The 20,580-nt window shown below is 38.2% G+C and overlaps 1 protein-coding gene across 1 annotated transcript in view; it reads right to left on the bottom strand.

The window, feature by feature from the left end:
- Nucleotides 1–19,530, bottom strand: part of vclb (vinculin b) — a 73,287-nt gene extending 53,757 nt beyond the window's left edge. The window contains exon 1 of the mRNA XM_055150158.1: nucleotides 19,167–19,530. Within this exon, the coding sequence (XP_055006133.1) occupies nucleotides 19,167–19,334 (168 nt within the window). The 5' untranslated portion in view covers nucleotides 19,335–19,530. The remainder of the gene's footprint in view (nucleotides 1–19,166) is intronic.
- Between the last annotated feature and the right edge of the window lie 1,050 nt (nucleotides 19,531–20,580).

Genomic DNA, 20,580 nt, shown 5'->3' with positions numbered 1-20,580 from the left:
GAGACCAGAGTCAGAATCCAATAAAACATGTGATATATCCAGCAGATGTGGGTTTGGTCTGAATGATCCCGTGCTATCGAAATTGTAATTTGAAAATCAGAGGGTTTAATTATTTTAGGGAAGAGAATGGCCTTTACAAAGAGCTGACATTTTGCCATGTCATGGTCTTACAAAACCTTCTAACGGTGTAGTTTAGAGTTCTGACACAGCGTGTTCATGAAGTGTGTTATTAGATTAACTAGTAATAGATATTTATGCATCTCTCAACTATTAAAAAGTCATATATTAAGCAAATTGACTGATTGAAAACGCTCTTTTCTACCTTGTGATGTCACAATCTGGTAGTTTTCAAGTTAATAGCTGCCTTTTACCTTTTGTTGAGTAGAGATCAGCAATTGTAGGGCTGAAATTATCCAAATGACTCTAATGAAGGTGTATGGAGTTTAAAAACACAGTGGAGCACTTCCTCTATCACATGACATCACAATGTGTTTTCTGATTGAGAGAGGAACTCAGCCTAATGCAGTGTTTTTGTGTTCAACATGTGGGAATGAAACAAAACACAACTCCAGACATATTTTTGATGAGGTAACGACATTATAACATATCAGAAAATAGTATTATTTAGTAATAAGATTTGGTTTAAAATGTGCACAAAGATTTTTTTCACAGCCCTAATAAATTAAAAACCCTTTGTAGGTCTGTGCAATTATTCAAAGTATAATCAGATATAGATCAAAACTTTTAAAATGTCAATGATTTGGAATTTTTAATAGGTGCATTGAGTAACTTTTGGAGTTTTTGGAGTGGAGGGTCCGCCACCTGCTTGTCTTCATGGAGAGGTCATTGTTTTGTCTGGAATGTCCCACTATGGCATGAAACAAATCCATCTTGCATTCACTCAGTAGCAGGTTTTTACTGTCTTGAATAAATTACTGAGTGGGCTCATCTCGTCACCTGCTGTCTCCGTAGAGATAAATAAGTGTAATGCCTTACTGTGGAACATTCCAGGCAATATATCCATGGAAAGAAGTAAGTTTCAGATCCTCCACTATGAAAGATACTTAAAGTGACAGTTCGGAATATTGGACGTAGGACCTCATTTCCTAGTGATCCAGAGTGTTGGAGACGTGTGGAGACACTTTTTTAAATATTCCATCCAGTCCTTGTATTTGCAGAGGTCACTGGTGCTAGGCTAGTGCATGTCAATGGCCATAGTTATCCTGCCACTAAAAACAGTCTTACCCACTCCACAAAACACCTGAAACAAAACTATTATTACAACAGACTGTCCATGTGAATGTCTGTGTTGACAGAATAATTTTAGAAGTAAAACCAACCTTGCATTTGAAGGATTTATGTCTGAGCAGCAGCAGTGAGTTGTACTTCCTGATAGAAAGCTTGGCAGTGGCGGACTGATATATGAGAAAATAGTCCCTCAACATGTGAGGATTCATGCGATGCAAGGTTAGTTTTATTTCAAACATTATTCTATTGACACAGACATTTACATGGACAGTCTGGTGTAATAATAAATTTGCTTTGGGTATTTTGTGGAGTGGGTAAGACTGTTTTTAGTGGCAGGATAACTATGGCCATTGACATGCACGAGCCTAGCACCAGTGACCTCTACAAATACAAGGACTGGATGAAATATTTAAAAAAGTGTCTCCACACATCTCCAAAACTCTGGCTAACTAGGAAATTAGGTCCTATGTCCAAAATTCCAAACTATCCCTTTAAAATATCAGGTCTACAGCAAAACTTGTGGTCTATAGCAGAGTTCATTTTTGGTTAACAAGCAATACTTTAGACTGTCTTGTTGATGTGAATGAAAGAATATTGAAAGCCACTTTAATTATACTTCTATCACCAAATCACTGCAATATTTTTCTTAAAGTGCATTGCGTAACCTTTTTGGTGGAGGCTATATCATCTGTTTGTTGGTATAGATATGTCATTTCTCTGTCTGGAATGTTTCCCCAGTGTGACATTAAACAGCTCTACCTTACATTTACTAAATTACAGGTGGTTTTATAGCTGAAAAATACCTAGAAAAACAGGCAGCTCTCCACTAATTTGAGCTGTGACTAGGTCTGGTTTGGTCTCCATGAAGATAGAAAAGTTTAAAGTTTGTAGAGCAATACAAGACTAAATCTACTTTGTTGTAAAGGTCGGTCAGGCTGAGCAGCAGTCATCCAGGAGGCAGAGACACCGTGTACGAGGTGTTGAAACTCACAAATCAAAGGGCCTTGACTGAACCGACCCCCCTCCGACACTCCCCTCATACATCACCACAACTGCGCAGCTCCCGTTTCAGACGCCCGAGCGGGTTACAAACGCAACACTCATAAAATAACCTCCTCTTTCTAAAAATACAAGGCCTGAGTTCAAGACTGGAGACGACAGGGAATGTTAATAATATCAATACAGGAGTTTACAATAACAATCTGAAGAATTTGATCTGAATGTTGTTTTTACGTCAGGAAAGAGGGAAAAAATATGGTGATCTAGAAAACATGAGTAGCTTAAGTTTCCCAAAAAAAAGTTCCTATGTTCATTAAAGAGTCTGTACTTGATTTTTTTTCCATTTTAGAGCAAAATTTCTCTTTCTCCAGAACAGATTATATTATATTAAATCGTTTAAGCAGCTCTTGAGGTTAAAATATGTCCGCTTCTGAAGTTCTAAAGCGTTTTATTGTCAGATAATCAGGAAGTGCACCGCTAGCATGCCAACTGTTGCCAACTTCACCGTCAGCAAAGCCAGCTCTTGTCTTTAAAAGTTGTGAAAAGCACTTTTAAAGTCATCGGGGTGAATAGTCAAGACACTCTGAATGCAAAAGGTTACAGGAATATCTTTGAACCACTGCAAATCATTTAAAATTAACTAGTTTTATGTTGCTGTTTTTGTTTTAATCAGTTTTTTTTTAAATAAAGTATTATCGTTTGCGGTTATACAGGTTACAGTTTCCTTAAAATTTGTTTCCCTTTTAAACCCCACACCTCAGGTTCAGCACTGTTAACTTTCATCTGACTAAAAACCCAACAATGGATACACCGTTTTTCTGTTTAGTTTTTTTTATTAGAACTGACATCAAGTTTAAAAACTACTGGGACAAAAACGAATGATCGACCATAAGTGAGAGAAAGCATCTGGTGCAGCTGCGTCGGATGTGTTGTATATTCTCTACGGGGAGATTTTGGATGGGATGACCTCTAAAATATTCTGTCCATAAATGGGCTAAAGATGAAAACTACTGTGTACCTTTAAGTCAAGGTTATACTTCTGCGAGCATCTTAATGAGCCAACAACATCTGTGTGGCTTCAACTGAGCATTTCGCGTGACACCAATCTTTATACAACCTAAAAAGGTGATGTACCTGATTTTTACGGTCTTAAAAATGTGAAAAAAGTTTGCAGTGGTCTTAAGTTATTCCTCACTTACCTTATGAATTTGGAGCAATTTAGAGTAGGGCTGGGTATCATTAAGAAGTTGCCGTTACGATACATAAGCCACGATACAATACGTTTTTCGATACAGTGCAGTTTGGATTCAATATGATTAGATATGATATATTGTAAATCAGTTCGAAACAGTTCAGTGAAAAACAAAGGCTAAATCGTGGCTGTGATACTAAAGTCTAAGGGGGTGCGGGGTGTGCAAAAATATTGAAATATTAAAATATCACTATATCGCATCGTTTAATGTGATGATACCGTATCGTTATTGTGGGCTGCTGCATCGATACATCGCCAAGAGTATTTTTTGATATATTTTACTCAATTATTTTGTTACAGCTTTACAGTTTTGTTGCTTGTACAGAGGAAGAAACTTGATTACGCAACACATTTGACATTTTCAATGTTTGATGATTAAAATGGGCGTGTTTTATATTCAGTTTGCACAAGACGTGGTTTAACAAAGACTTTTAGTATCACAGCCATGATGTAGAAATATTTTTTTAATTGAACTGTATTGAATAGACTTGAAATATATCATATCGAATCGAAAGCTCACTGTATCGAGATATGTATCGTATCTTGGCCTATGTATTGAGGTATGTATCGTATCTGCAAAGTCCACTGAGTTTGTGCAAAGTTAATATGAAAACACGCATTTCACTCAAAATGGTGAAAATGTCAACAAAATTGTAGTTCTATTATACAAAATAATTTAGTAAAATATACCTAAAAATACTCTTGGTGATATATATCGATACAGCCCACGATATCGATACTGTATCAAATTAAACGATATGATATATCGATGTTTCAATATTTTTGCACACCCCTAATTTAGAGCATCCTAATTTTTCACAGCAATCAGTTTATAAGCACTTTTCACAGCTTTCAGAGGCCAATGCACAAAACTTAAGGTACAGCTAACAACTAACATGCTAATGGTACACTTCCTGATAATCTGACACCCTTCCTGATAGTTTGACCTCAAGAGCTGCTTATACATTATATTTATTCTGTCGCAAGACCATAGATTGTATATAAATGGACATGGGCACGCTTTTGGCTCCATCGACTCCAATTCACTTTGTATCGGAAAACTGCACTCTCCGTAACTGCTGCTGTCAGGCTCGCCATTTTGTTCTTAAAATATTAATGTTAACTCTACGTGACCCTGGTGTTTTTATTTCGTCGTTTGTAAATTAATTCCTAATCCTAATATGGAACTCGACTCCAAATTTGCTCCTATATAACTCTGGCCTTGATGAGCTTCATTTGACTGGAGCCGAACGCTATTGGTGACGTCAAACTCACTTAGTCCACTTCTTTAAACAATCCACGGGCATGACAGAGTTTGCTCAGTTACATAAAACAATGTGTAAGTGGCCTTTAACCGCGATGTTGCGTGAAGTCACTAACTCAAAAGCGGCTGTGATGTGATTAATCTTGTTCGGCGTTTTGGACGTTGTAAATACGTCAACAGTCGTATTCAGCGTCTGTTGTCAACGCAGCTGCTTTTCCTGAGTGGGCTTCCTGTACTTCCTCCTCTCGCTCCATTTCCTTGACTCATGCTATTTCCATCACACTCAAGAATCCAAACCGCGCCCACAGACAAGATAATGTCTTCTCCCCGAGGTCTACGCAAACATTTAAAACTGAACTCTGCCTATTCAACTGAAGTGTACCGTAGGGCCATGGGGGTAACAGGTGACAGGAAATGATTTCTAATGCAACGCACTTGAGTTAACACGGCTTGTATTTCCTCTCTAAAGAAGATTAAAGAGTTTGGGTGGAGCTCAAACAAAGAGGGGAGATGTCCAAATATGTAAGATGATGTAAAAGCAATAAAGTCTTATGGCAAATTATAATTGTGGTATCAGGAGGGGCTGCACAATATATCGCAATCAAATCAAAATTTAAGTTACCGCAATCACCAAATGGAAAAGAATGCATATTATTGTGAAAGTAGAAAGCCACCTGCAAATAACAAAATATATTTTATAATGGGATTAGGGCTGCTCACTTATGGAAAAAAATCATTATCTGAAATCAAAGTACTGAAATCACAGTTATTCAAACACGATTTTTTTTGTTACGATGCATTTATTTGGCATTGCTCTCTCAAAAAAACGCTTTGTTATTGATAATTTACACAAAACACTTAAATTAAAAATAAAAGTAGGCTACAAATATGAACCTTGGAGCATTTTTGCGATGTGTAAAACATAAAATGAATAAAATATACTTTGAACATGAAATAAGAAATAGAAAAACATAAATGTATCCAAAATAAACTATATATCCAGCTGTTCTACAATCTCTATATTAAAAAATATACTAAATATAACTACACTTAAAAAACTTTAAGCTTTAAATTGTTTCAGTCGTTTCAATCATTTGAAATCGTTTGACACACAAATTGAAATCGCGATCAAAATTTGATTAATTGCACAGCCTTAAATGGGATTATTGTGTTCGTGTATGCAAAATTGACTCTTGTGAGCTTCTAGCCATGTTATAATCTTGTTACTAGGGATGAGCATTCGATGAAATTTTCTTAATCGATCGTCGGAAGAATTAACGATCGATTATCGATTAATCATTAACGTTTTTATATTAAAATGATCATCATTATTATTACTATCTGCACTACTAATCTGCATAAATAAATTCAACTTTACGACATATAAACCGTAACGACTCTAGAGCCACATCAATCCGTTTGACATTATAATGTGTTTAATTCAGTTTTGCACAACTCTCATAGAAACGAAACTTAAAACCGCATCGCTAAACTCAGCGAAGATAAAACTACAGCTCTTGTGTCACTGATGCGGTCAATTTCTGTTGGATTAAAAGACATGACTCAGTGGAATACATGTTAGTGTGACCATATTTGCATTTGTCAAAACCAGGACACCGTACGGGGGGTGGGAGGTGGGGACTCGTCATCGACATTGCGCGATTCTCACCTGGTAAAGCTTTTTCCCTCTGGACACCGAAACATATGTTCCTGCTTTGTACACTGTGCACATGGACTCACACTTGTCCCGAACGCAACGGAAAGCGTGGAATTTCTTGTAGAAGTCATCGTTAAATATGCATTTGTGTTTCGGTACGTTGCAGGCTGACCGACTGTCTGTCTGTGTCTCGCTCCTTCTGATGCAGAGACACATGTACGGACCCCTGTTTGGTCACGCTACGCACAGCAACCTACATTCGGTTTGTCGATTAAAATTAACGTAATCGATGAAATTCTTAATGATCAATTATCGATTAATCATGCCCATCCCTACTTGTTACCTCATCAAAACATACCTGTGTTTGAGTAACCCTTTATTATTAGTCTGTCTACGTCTCCAAAGCTCAAAATGCTCTGTTCCACCTTGTGATGTCATGAATTTGTAGTTTAAGTTGCTACCTTTTACGTTTTGTTCAGTAAAGATTGGCAATTCCAGTCTGAAATCATCCAAATGATTCTAGTGAAGGTGTGTGGAGTTTAAAAACACAAGAGAGCACTTCCTGTATCACCACATGACATCACAAGGTGGAACTACTTGCATATTTAGGCTGAGAAGAACTCTAAATATGTTGGATTTGTGTGTTAAACATGGGCGAATGAAACAAAAAACATCTCCAGGTCTGTTTGTGATGAGGAAACATTATTATAGATCAGAAAATAGCGTATTATGGGCCATTTAAATTATAATGCATCAAGGTTTCAAGAAAAAGTGCCACAAAATCTGTCACACATCTGCAAAACACCATGGCACTCGTTTTTCACACTTCAAAACTTGTTAAACTTTCTTCAAAAACCACAAACTCAACGCCAACACATGTGATGATAAAAACAGCCGTGGTTCTCTTTCCTGTAGAAAAATTTCTTAGCGTTCTGAACATAATAATTTAGCATTGCATTAGGTCCTTTGTGCACCATCATGTGAATCCTACAGGGAAAACAAACAGGAAGTCTGACATTAGGAGCTGATCTGCTCCGAGCGAGAGTTCACTGGGATTCTTTCTCTTCATCCTGGTCATAAACAGAAGCCATAAAAATAATGAGGCCTGGAATAAAACACAGCCTGTTTGGTTCAGTCAAAGGGTTTAAAGACACTGACATTTTGTCCTTTTCACAATATAAACCTTTACAGTACATTACCATCTTCAGTTTGTGTTAATAGCTGCAAACATACTTAAAGGTGCATTGTGTAACCTACTTGTTTCTATGGATATGTCATGGCTTTACCTGGAATGTTCCACAGTATGACATTAAACAGCTCTACTTTACATTTATGCAATTACACGTGGTTTTATTGCTCAAAAATACCTAGAAAAACAGGCGTTCTGACTGTGAGCTGGGTCACTTCTCCACAGATCTGACCTGTAACTTGGTCTGGTTTGGTCTTCATGAAGATAGAAGAAAGGTTTAATGCCATACTGTGAAACATTCCAGACAAAGCAATAACATTTCCATAGAGAAAATAATTTAACAGACCCAAAAAAGTTAAACAATGCACCAAAAGGCGTGGCATCTTAAAACAGTTTGCAGTGGTCCGAAGTTATCACTCCCTTATGCATTTCAAGCATTCTAATTATTCACCACAATGAGTTTATAAAGTTTTCGCAACCTTCAGAGACCAGAGAGGAGTTTGCTGCCACCACGTCTAGTAATCTAAGCACACACGTCCTCAATCTTTGACAGTATTTTGACCTCAAGGGTTGCTTAGACAATATATCTGTAATGGGGCAAGACAAATTTGCTCAAATACATTGTAAATATCAGGTATAGGCCCATAGTGATTTCTGCTGGAGCTATCGACTGAGTATTATAGAAATAACTAATATATTTCAACAACTCTACTCACAATAACTGTCACTTAAAGATGCACATTTTCTTCTACATATTGGTTGGTTATGTCATGAGATGCAGCAAGTGTTAACCGGACATGACTCACACCCATAATGTCAAACACGGACAAAGCAACACACTTGAATAGTGTCAAGTCAAAAGAATATGTTGAGTTTGACAAGTTAATATAATGCACAGTAAATATAGCAAGAAAAACAGTATGGTACCAAAACCTTTACTGCATATTTAGAGCCTCTTTTAGTCTGGTTCAATAGCAAACTGCTCGATTAAGTTGTAAAATCTTCAAAAAGGTGCACTATGTAACTTTTCTGCATGAAGGTTTTATTGCTTTGCCAAAATGTTCCACAGTATGGCATTAAACTTATCGAACGCTACAGTTTTTCAATAAAAGGTCTTGAAGACATGTGTCCGTAAAGTCAGTATGCTCGCCTCCACACAGATCTGACCTCTCCAAGATGATATCTGAATCCCTGCTCGAGCCTCCCGCTGGCTTGAAAGTTCCAGCTCGAGCGTCCCATTCTCTCCGTGGGAACGTCCCCCTCCTCCCTCTGGGCGCCACACGGGTACCTGCTGTGCCCAGGAGAAGGGGGACGTTTTCGCTGGCCTTTAGTTCCATAAAGGGTACATTTCAAGGGGACTTTCCAGCTTGGGGACCTTCCAGCCAGGGGAACTTTCCAGCTGATTTCCCTCCAGGAAGATAGGTTAAGTTAATGTCAGACTGTGGAACATTCCGGGCGAAGCAATAACATCTATACAGCACCTTAAAAGTTAAAATTCAAGTTTGGCAAAAATCTTAAAGGGTGCATTGTGTAACTTTTGTTGCTTCACAGTATGGCATTAAACGTTTCTATCTTCATGAAGACCAAACCTGACCAAGTTACAAGTCAGATCTGTGGAGAGACAACCCCGCTCACAGTCAGAATGAATGTTTATTTATGTATTTTCGCGCTATAAAACCACCTACCTGTAATTTGATAAATGTAAAGTAGAGCTGTTTAAGGTCATACTGTGGAACATTCCAGGCAAAGCAATGACAGACCCCCCACCAAAAAGTTACACAATGCACCTTTAAACAGTACATAAATGAGAAAAACATTACACACAGGGAGTTTTTTAATGTGGTGCAAAATACAACACCTCACTGTGAAGATATCTGGCATTCCTAATGTGGTAGAGTTGAGGTCAGTCATGTACAGTTGGCTGCAAAAGTACAAGTAGTAAATTATGTAGGTAGATGATATGACCTCTGGTTGTTATATTAGATAAAACATGAGAAAGTAGTCTGAAGACGGTGTCACTTTGTCTGGAATGTTCCACAGTATAGCATTAAAGGTGCATGGTGTAACTTTTCCAGTGGAAGGTCTTTCAAAATGCTTTTCTCCATAGAGATGTTATCGCTTTGTCTGGAATGTTTCACAGTATGGAATTAAAGCATTCTTCATGGAGACTGAGACAAGACCGAGACGAGATCAAGACCAGACCAAGACCAAACCAAGACCAGACCAAGACCAGACCAAGTTCCAGGTCAGATCTGTGGAGAGGCAACCCCGCTCACAGTCAGAATGCCTAGTTTTCTAGGTATTTTTGAGCTATAAAAACATCTGTAATTTAATAAATGTAAGGTAAGAGTTGTTTAAAGTCATACTGTGGAACATTCCAGGCAGAGAAATGACATATCCATGGAAACAAGCAGGTGACTGACCACGAACTTGAAAGATCTTGTATTTATCCCATTACAAATTCTTAAAAACGTTGCATTCAAGGAGGTTCATCTCTCCTCAGATCTGACCTGTAACTTGGCTGGTTGACTCCTGCTAGTCTCAATGGCAACAAGCAAGCAAAGCAATAAAATTTCCATGGAGGCAAGCAGGTGAGACCTTTAACAAACTAAGGTGCAGGTTAAAGTGTGGAAAAACCACATAATCTTTTACAACGGCCGTTCATTTTACTGGGTTTCCACTGACTCCGCCGTAATGTTTTTATCACTACAATAGTTTATCCTGTTTCAACAATGACGAAGTTACTGCATATTTTCCTATTTGACCAAAGCAGTTCTTTCCTCCAGTCCTTTCTCAGCCCCCCTCGGAGTTGGAGCGGCGTTCCTGCTTTCTGGGCATTCCTCACATTCCTGACATTCACTTTAATTAGGACGAGGTTCATTGTCTTAATAGAGAAACAAGGAGGAGATGAAGCTCGTGTTTTGGACCTGATCGAATTAAACAAAAGGAGAAACTCTGGAATAGCATCTGTAATAAGATTATGGAACATTGTGAGCATTTTGAGTTAAAATGTCCCTTTTAAAATTGAGTTCATGAACGTAAAGGTCATTAAATAAAATTGATTCTTGTAAGGTTTAAGCTGTTATCTTCTCAAAAACATACCTGGATTTGTTCTGTATCATTCACACATGTCTGAATAATCCTGATTTATTAGTCTGTCTGCATCTTCAAATCTCAAAATCCTCTGTTCCATCATGAAGTGGTAGGTCACAGCTACCTTTTACCTTTTTATTCAGGAGCGATTGGCAATTCCAGGGTTAAAAATCATCCAAAAGATTCTAGTGAAGGTGTATGAAGTTTAAGTTAAAGAGAAGTTTACAAGAAAAACTAAATATGCCAAAATATCCAGGTTTGTGAGTTAAACATGTGTGAATGAAACAAAACACAACTCCAGATATGTTTGTGATGCGGAAACAACATTATAACAGCAAATTGGCTTGAAAATAAACTGTAGTAAGTAACATTTGCGCACTGATTAAAGGAATATTTCTATTAGCATAATGTTTTTTGAGCCAAACCTTTAATCTTCTAATGTTTTTTTCCGAGTTGCCAATTGTTCCCTTTGGACATTATTCCAAAGCAAACAAAAACATCTATTCAGTTCATATGAGCTCCAGACCACTCCCAAATGTGAACTGGAAATGTTTGCAACGTTAATTACTCATTGTCATCGTGGCACGACGAGTAGGTTGGCAGCTGAGGAAATATGATTTAAAATTCTATTCAATATCGCAAGAGAAACCTATGTTGTATTTAAAGTGCTGGGTAAAATAGTGCAAATGGGTTTTAATACTGTTCTTATTCAAAGCTTAAATATTTGGAATTTTAAAATGCATCGTCAAGTTAACCGAGTCAAGTTCTGCCACTACTTACTACTTAATAATTTGCAACTGACGTCACCTACATTCCCTGGGGGTGTGATGCTAACCGTAGGCACAGCTCTGTCTGAAGCTCTGTTACTCAAGTTAGTGTAGTTTTTATCCGTTTTGGCCTTTCGTCCACACAGAGCCGGTGTTTTGAGTGAGTGAAATCGCGGTCCAGAGTGGAGAAATCTGAGACTGTGGATGAGCAAACCGCAGCTTTTGGAAAACAATGACGTCGCGACCCCGTCATTGCCACCTGACCCCCGCGAGAACCCCGCGCAGGAAGGACTTTATGCGTTCTTTGTAGTATTGCGTGTCCAGTGGCTCTGGCTGTATCCTGTTTACAGCGCCACAAACAGGTGTTGCAAATATATGTTACATCGTTTTCATTCAGTGCTCCATTGTCGTGTGGATGTGAATATTTATTGATCCGACACGTGTGTGGACACAATTTTTTTTTCAATTAATTAATTAGGACGAGGTTCATTGTCTTAATAGTGAAACAAGGAGGAGATGAAGCTCATGTTTTGGACCTGATCAAATTAAACAAAAGGAGAAACTCTGGAGGAGCATCTGTAATAAGATTATGGAATATTGTGAGCATTTTGAGTTAAAATGTCCCTTTTAAAATCTGTTACTTGAGTCTGGTGGTGTCCACAGGACAAAGTTTTTTGGTTGAAACAGTGAAGTTGTCATGTGGACGTGAATATTTATTGATCCGACACATCCGACAAAAAAAATAAAAAAATCCAGGAGTGCTGTCATGTGAGCGTACCCTTGGACTTTAATCTGAGCTTTATTTTAACACAATCTGACCAGAAAGAGCTGGAACTACAACAGGTGAGGTGATTTGTTTAAACAAGCCTGTCACGCAAAACATTTGTATTTTTCTTGAGTTTTCACGATCTTAAAACTTTTCTGCTGGTGTTTGCTAATGTTTGCATTGTGTCACTATGGTAACCATCAATCGATATACATATTGAACTCCCCCAGCGTGATGTCACTACAAATTATCAATAAGTTTGTATAACCAGATATTTGAGTATTTGGACATGTGTTATAAGCGTACAATAAACACAATTAAACAACTTCCCCCAGTCTAAATAATTACATATAATACTACATATTTTCCATTATAGATCCTCTGGCCACAGGGACTTTGCTTTGTTTAAATTGTGTTAAATTAAATAGTGTCCAGATGTCCGAGCTCATATCTCCTCCTGGTTTATAACAAAGCTGCTAAAGATGAAGGCCGCGGTGAACTCCTTCTGTGCTCTGTTCTGTGACTCACTGCAGACAATCATCCATTATCTCATCTTTGGGCCAAATCAAAACAATCTGCGCGTTTCTATGGCGACTCAAAGTTATGCGGCCTCCATGTGGTCTTCAGAAACTATTTCCGAGACTATAATCATGTACTTTCAGGTTGGAAATTTGGAAAATTGAGGTCACCATATTGTTATTGGTCAAACTAAGCATGGTTAATGACTGTATTTAGTGTCAGACATGCTGAAATTCTAAATCTCAAACTGGGCACTGGTAATCAAGATAAACCAAGAGCTGGAAAAGGGTTCTGCAGGTGCGTTGTCAATTCGTGGTACTGTTATTATAATGGATATTTGGGAAGCAGAGTACACACTGTAAATAACAGGAGCATAAACATTTGAGAGAAGACTAAAATATGAACTGATATAAAGGATTCCATGCGTTTGAGAATGTGTTTGTTGGAGTCATGCATGTTTTTAAAGTATTATTTTAGCAATTAAACACATGTATTTGAATAAATGAAGATAGATTAAGTTTCATGTAATTCTCTTGACAAGCACATGGTGGAAATTGGACCAGAAAATAATAATGCACCTTAAGGCTGAACAATCTATCGTTTTAGACCAAAAATCTCAGACAACACGATTTTGGGAGTGTCAGAGCTGCATTTTTTTGCATTACTCCTAAAGGCCAATTTACGATTTCGGGTCTGCGTCAAGGTCTATGAACCGCAAAGTAATCCACTGCCACAACACGACGAGGTGAGGATTTAAAACTGGCGTTTGTGTAAAGTTCAACATGAACCATCTCCATCATGATAGATGCACAGAACAGACTCACCATCATCAGCACATGCTCTGTCACAGAAAGAACACTCATATTCCACTGAGTCATGTCCTTTACAGAAGCTGACCACATCAGCACACAAGGAGAGAGCGTTTTTTTCAGCGCTTATAGTTTATGCAAATTAGTCATGTGGTTTTAAATTGGCTTTATGGTCCAGCATCAAATAGTTGGTGCAGGACTCTGATGTGATGTAAGTTTCTGTGATGTTTGCAAATGTTCCTTTGCATTGAAACTTGATTTGAAAAAAATCGTGGATGAAATCGAAATTGCAATAACTGTCAAAAAAAAAAATTGCAATTCAATTTCTTAATTTTTTTAAGCGTTCAGCCCTAGTGCACCTTTAAATATTGTTAAATTGATCAAAAAGCCTGAAAATTTGCTCTTCTAATATTTTGTTTCACATTTAGTCATGCCTGCTTGGGATATTATTTCATATTTAAGTGTTTCAAAATCACACAAATAGTGCACTTTGCAGCTGATGTCATCAACAGTCCCTGAGGGTGTGATGCTAACCGTAAGCACTGCTCTGTCTGAAGCTCTGTTCCTCAAGTTAAACTGAACACAATCTGACCAGAAGGAGCTCACTTTGGCTGGACTGGCTGGAATTACAACATGTGAGCATTGTATGATCATGGTAACTGTTGAACATTCTGCCAGTAGAGGTGAACGTAGAACACCCCCAACGTGATGTCACTGTAAAGTATCAATGTACACACATAAAAGGAGCATTGTGTAACTTTACTGTTGGAGTCTGTCATCTGATGTTATTGTTTTGCCTGAAATGTTCCACGGTAGCATTAAACTAGCATTAAATCTATCTTGCATTTTTTTCAAATTTTCAATGTTTTCTGACGTGTAACCTGGTGCGGTGGTGTCACTTTTTTGTCTGCATGGAGAAAGATAAGCTTAATCCAAAACTGCGGCGCATTCTGTAAAAAAGCAACGACATTTCCACGGAGATGAAGAGGTAACGGACCCTCCACCATAAAAGTTACACAGTGCACCTTTAAGACCATGTTGAGAATCAGGAGGTAAGGAGCTTTAGTGCTGGTGCAGGAGGAGGTAGCTCCATTTACAGTTGTATTCAATGACGATTTGGCCACCGGGGGACGAAGGAAATCCAAAACAAGCTGTGAGACACTTGGCCCCGATACATTATCACCTTATAACTCAAGCTTGTTTACACGTCCTATCAGCCCTCTTAACAACTTGCTTTAATATGCTTTAACAACATTATGTAATGGTTAAAAAAATATCAAACTGCTATTTAGTTAGATTTGCAATTTTGGTTTTAATAATAGGATTCTGTTAAAAGTTCATTTTAGATAGAAAGACTGAAGTAGGGACTGATAAACTAATACAAGAATCACATTTCAGAACATTTTGTACAGATCTAAACTACAGGGATTGCGTCTTTTATGCAGAATGATTAAGACAGAATATTTTGTTTGTAGATGAAATTGTGGTACTTAAAAAAATTGCAGCATTTGCGATTTCCTAATTGTATCCGTTCATTTTTGTAATTTTAATTTGATTTAGATTGATCTTGCGACTCTGCACGAAAGATTAAAGAGTTTCTAAATGTTTGAATTAAAATTTATTTGATGTTTTTCTTTTCATTTGTCCCCAAATCCATTTTCTTTTATGTAGGACAGGCTTTTTCTGCCAGATGTTGGGGAATTATTCACAGCTGCATGTCTAGTAGTTAATCCAGTGGCGAAAGATTTAGGGTCTGGATGTAAGGATAAAGAAAATCTGCTTGTGATCTGTAAAAAACAAAACAATACTGCATACTGCTATTGTTGTGCTCTTTGGCAAGACTTCCACCTTGTGTATAAATACAGTGTGTGGGACTGGTTAGAAATGCGATTGGCACAGATTTGCGGCACTCAGGGCAGCTGTGGCTCATCTATTGATAGTCTGCACTAAAATCACGCTGGGGGGTTTCTACATGTATTTGTGTGGCGAAATGTTCGTTAGTTACCATGGTGACAATTCACACATTAACAAACAGAGCCAAAAAAGTGTTTAGATGTCTGAAAGTGTCTGAAAAACGGAACAAATTACAAACAGTTTCAGGAGTCTGCGATCAATACGCGTTCATGGTCTTGTTTAGGCGTTTAATTTTCAACAAAAAGGAGGGACGTGTTTAACTTAAATTCAGCTCACTTGTTGTAGTTCAGGCTAAATCAGTTCTTTCTGGGCCCGATGTGCTAAAACGCTCAGATTAAAGTCTAATTTGTAGGGATGTAACAATAACCGAAATATCATGATATCATCTCGTCAAAGTTCTCACAATAATATCGTGGACCATCACAGTATGTCCAATTACAAGTCTCTAAAAAACGACAGAGGGAACTACATAGACCATGATCCTTTGCTCCTTTTCAGTGCAGACTGCAAGAAGAAATAACAGTTCTAAACACTTTTAGGTCTTAGTTCTTTGGATTAAGTCTTGTCAAGGAATTTTAAGTAGCATATTCACAGTTTGAGCTGTTTAGCCTCCACGAAATATCGCAATAAATATCGTACCGTGAGATGTATATAAAATACCGTACAGAGAGATTTGGATATTGTTACATCCCTAATCGTGAGCCTCCCCACCATATCATAAGCTTTCCCATGATATCGCAATAAGTATCGCACCGTGAGGTTCATACCGTAAAGATATCGTATCGTGAGACTTGGATATCGTTACACCTCTACTAACTTGAGTAACAGAACCTCAGACAGAGCAGTGCCTACAGTTAGCATCACACCCCCAGGGAATGTTGATGCCATCAGCTGCAAAGAGATAAAGTAAAACAATTCAGTCAGAAATCAGCTCCTGTAATATTTAATCTTCAAAGCGAGACCTTTTTAATATCTTTCAGTACCAGTGTCAATAGGAAGTTTAGTGCTGCATCCATTTACATAATGCGTACGACTGGACCCTGCAGCTATAAATACCCCTAAATAAACTCCGGGGCTAATGGTAAGCATTCCTCCAAACATTCCTCCAGGGACGCCAGGGCAATTCTCCAAATTTATCCCACAACAAATGAGTCTCACACGGACCGGCCACACTCAACAACCCCGGTCTGATCCTAAATGCAATTGGATAATGCAATAAGAGAATTGATAATATGTTAAAGAACAAGTTTTCTAAATTTTCTCAGTATATTGGGAAATTATTTGGGCACGTAAACGTAAATGTGAAAGACTAAACCAGGACTAAAGTAGGACTGAACCAGGACTAAACAAAGATTTGATTAAAACAGGACTAAACCAGGATGAAACAAGGACTTAACCATGACTAAACTAGGACTAAACAAAGATTCAATTAAACCAGGACTGACCGACCCAGGACCGACCCAGGACCGACCCAGGACCGAACCAGGACCGAACCAGGACCGAACCAGGACCAATCCAGGACCGATCCGGGACTAAACGAAGATTCAAATAAACCAAGACTAAATCAGGATGAAACATTGACTAAACCAGGACAAACCAGGACTAAACCAGGACCAAACCAGGACCAAGCCAAGACTAAACCAGGACTAAACCTGGACTGAACCCGGACGGAACCAGGATTAAAACAATCACAGGACAAGGAATAAACAAGGACTAAACCAAAACTAAGCCAGGGCTAAACCAGGACCAAACCAGGACCAAACCAAGAGTAAACCAAGAGTAAACCAAGACTAAACCAAGACTAAACCAAGACTAAACCAAGACTAAACCACATACAATTAAGAAGAACTCAACTAAATCAAGAACTACTTGAAGTAAAAATGTGCTTAGATCAGATTGCAGTCAAATGTATTGGCAAAACAAAGTGCTGAGTATCTGATGATACATTTCCTGCCAAAGTTATGAGGGACTATCCCCAATGAACCCCTATTTTATGGGGGAGTCTCTTCTGAATTTATTTCAAAACACAGCTGTATCTGGTTAAAGAGTTCATTTGACTCATGTTTTAAAAATAAACTCACTGGAAATGGTAATTAATGGGACAAAGCTTCAACTATGTCATTGTGGGCACAGAATTGGTTTCGCAATTATATAAGAAGGAAGGGGTGGGGGGGGTATGTCAAAATCCACATCTGACATTTTGTTTTGGCAAATTTTGTTTACCAAAAGCATATAGCTGCTCCTATATGTTTTTTTTGTTTTTGTTGATACTGACATCCTGAATTTGTCTACATCTGTTGTCGCTATCAACCCATATTTGCAGATGTTATCAAAATCAAATCTAAAGCAAGGTTGACATTGTGTTATACAAACAGACATCCTTTTAGCTTCACTGCTCATTTACAATAAAATCCTCAGAAAGATTATCAGCTTGGTGTGTCTGGGAACGTTTCCGATACAACAAAATAATACAATACATACTGATTTTGACACGAACACCACCAATATACACTACAGTGATATAATATTTACATCTCAATATTGTTGATGTTCGTATATTTGACTTTTGGAGTGCATGTTACAACATTTAATACAATAATAATAACATAAATAAAGGTGTAACTGTCTACATAACTTAAAGGGCCCATATTACACTATTTTCTGAGCTATGTTTTAAAGTTGTTTCCTCATCCAAAACAGACCTGAAGTTTTGTTTTATTTCATTCACACGTTTAACACACACATTTTGCATATTTAGGCCGAGTTCTCTCAAACTGTAAACACCACACACCTTCACTAGGATAATTTGGATAATTTTAGCCCTGGAATTGCCAATTTCTGCTGATCTAAAAGGTAAAAGACAGAGCATTTTTTAGCTTGGGAGATGTAGACGGACTAATAACGCAGTGTTACTCAATCATGCGTGAATAAAAACACAACTCCAGGTGTGTTTTTGATGAGATAACAACATTATAACACGTCTTAACTATCACAATAATCCAGTTTGTGTAATATAGGAATATAATTTAGAGAACTGCAAGTGGAAGTCTGCAAACGCTAACCCTTTCTTGCTGATATTGGACAATCTCTGTTATCTTAAAATGAATGAATGACAACACAATGAATCATTTATGGACAAAAATCTAAACTTCACTTTGTATTAAATGAGGAAATACATTCATAAAGCCTTTTAAGGTTTTAGATGTGCAGTCATTTATAGGGGAAACGAGGTGACTAATATCTATGACTTATTTAGGGCTTGGTTGGCATTAGACTGGCACTTTTGACAGGCTAATGGCTGCTAACTGCACAACTACAACATTACTCGAGCTAAAAAGTGAGATAAATATGATTGCAGTGGCGTTTTATGGCGTCAAATTGAGTTATGGAGGGAGTATTTATGAATTACAGAACCCAGAACTACCTGGTTGAGTCACAGTAGCCCAACCTACTACTGTGTCTACCCGGGGACTGGCAGGACAAGCAGGCGGGGGCAATGCACGCTTTCAAGGGCGTAACTTTGTGCCCTTTGCCCCGTGTCAAACTACTTTAATAAACTCTAAATAAAGCTATCGTGAGACCGAAAGTGAACTGAGTGTGTTAGCTGGAGTTCTGGGGTCGAAATTGGAGCAGGATTGTATGGGGGGAAGCATGCGGGCAAACAAGCGACAGGTAAAAAAGTGGCTTACCCGGACTAGGTTGCTCACTGCGGCTTGGACAGCGGCTACAGGGGCGGTCAAATCCGGTATAGCTTTCCCATCAACTTCACCCTCTTCATGCATGATAACCAGATGTGAAATTTGCTGAGCTACGGGCTCTAGGATACTTTCTATCGTCTTGGTGTGAAAGACAGGCATGTTTGCGGTTTTCGTTGACGGTCCGAGGGAGAAATAACCAACTTTACTGCAAGTTAACTCCGAAAAGTTGCGTTAAAAAGCTTCAATGAGATCTCCTACGTCCCGGGATAGTTTCAGGGTAGCCTCCCCGATGAGACGACTACAACTACTAACCATCAAACTCCTTGCCAGAAACGGAGCGGGAGAGACGTACGCGACGCAAGCAGGGATTCCGACCAATCACAGAGCAGCTCGGCGGCATTCCACGCATTCGATTGGTTCACCTCGCCGCCAGTCTCGCAAAACCCCGCCCACTTCCACACAAGCCGAGTTCCATTTTTCTTTTTTTCCTTTTTTTTTTTTTCCAGATCCAAGTGGGCTTCCTAAATTACGTAATAGATCCCCATGTCCTAAAAAGGGAAATACGTTTGTCTACTGTGAGTAAAGTGGTGGATTCCAACAGCTGTCGAGTAATCGGTAAAACATGCGTCGTTTTGGCAGGAATTGAGGCGGCGTGGCTGACATAGTAGATAGCAGACCACAGCAGAAACAAACACTGCGGGACAGGATATTACTTTGAAGTAAAAAAAACTCAATAAGTATAGCCATAAAAAGAAGAAGTTGAGGTTAGATCAGTCTGTGTATAAATAGGCTTAGCCGGCCGAAATGAATGGAATGTACAGGCGAAATATTTTCTGTAAAAACTACATGGGTTTGGTTTATAATTTAGAACATTTCCTACAATATAAACACATTTTAACTCATTTAATTAAAAGTTCAATTAATAGACATTAGAGTATATGGGCTATAAACATTTATATGGACTAATAAAACTTCAGTCTGTAGGCTTCAAGTTTTATCTGGAAAATAATTTAACTTCACTTTTATAAGTTTTATGTACACCGTAACTTTTCTGGCAGTGGATCCTCCAGCTGCTTGTCTCCACAGATATGTTATCGCTTTGCTGGAATGTTCCACTAGCATTTAAGTCATGTGTGATGCCACCAGGTCAGCTTACGGGTTAGATCTGTGGGGAGGTGAGTCCAATTTATGCAAGAAGGCATGTTTTCAAGGTAGTTTAGAAGTAAAAATGCATAAATACAAGATAGAAGTGCACAAAGTAGAGCTAAAATGTATGCTTTCTTTAACATTATAGTCTCAAATAGTTGCCTAATCAAATGTATGCTTACTTATGTGAATTTTAGTGAAGTTTACGTTCTATTTTACTTCAAACTAACCTCGTAACCTAATAATACGCGTGTGCTGT

The sequence above is a fragment of the Boleophthalmus pectinirostris genome, unplaced genomic scaffold (assembly GCF_026225935.1).
Source record: "Boleophthalmus pectinirostris isolate CB_2022bp ecotype Guang Dong unplaced genomic scaffold, ASM2622593v1 HiC_scaffold_14, whole genome shotgun sequence".
NCBI classification, from domain to species: Eukaryota; Metazoa; Chordata; class Actinopteri; order Gobiiformes; family Gobiidae; genus Boleophthalmus; species Boleophthalmus pectinirostris.
This window is presented reverse-complemented; position numbering and strand designations above follow the sequence as displayed.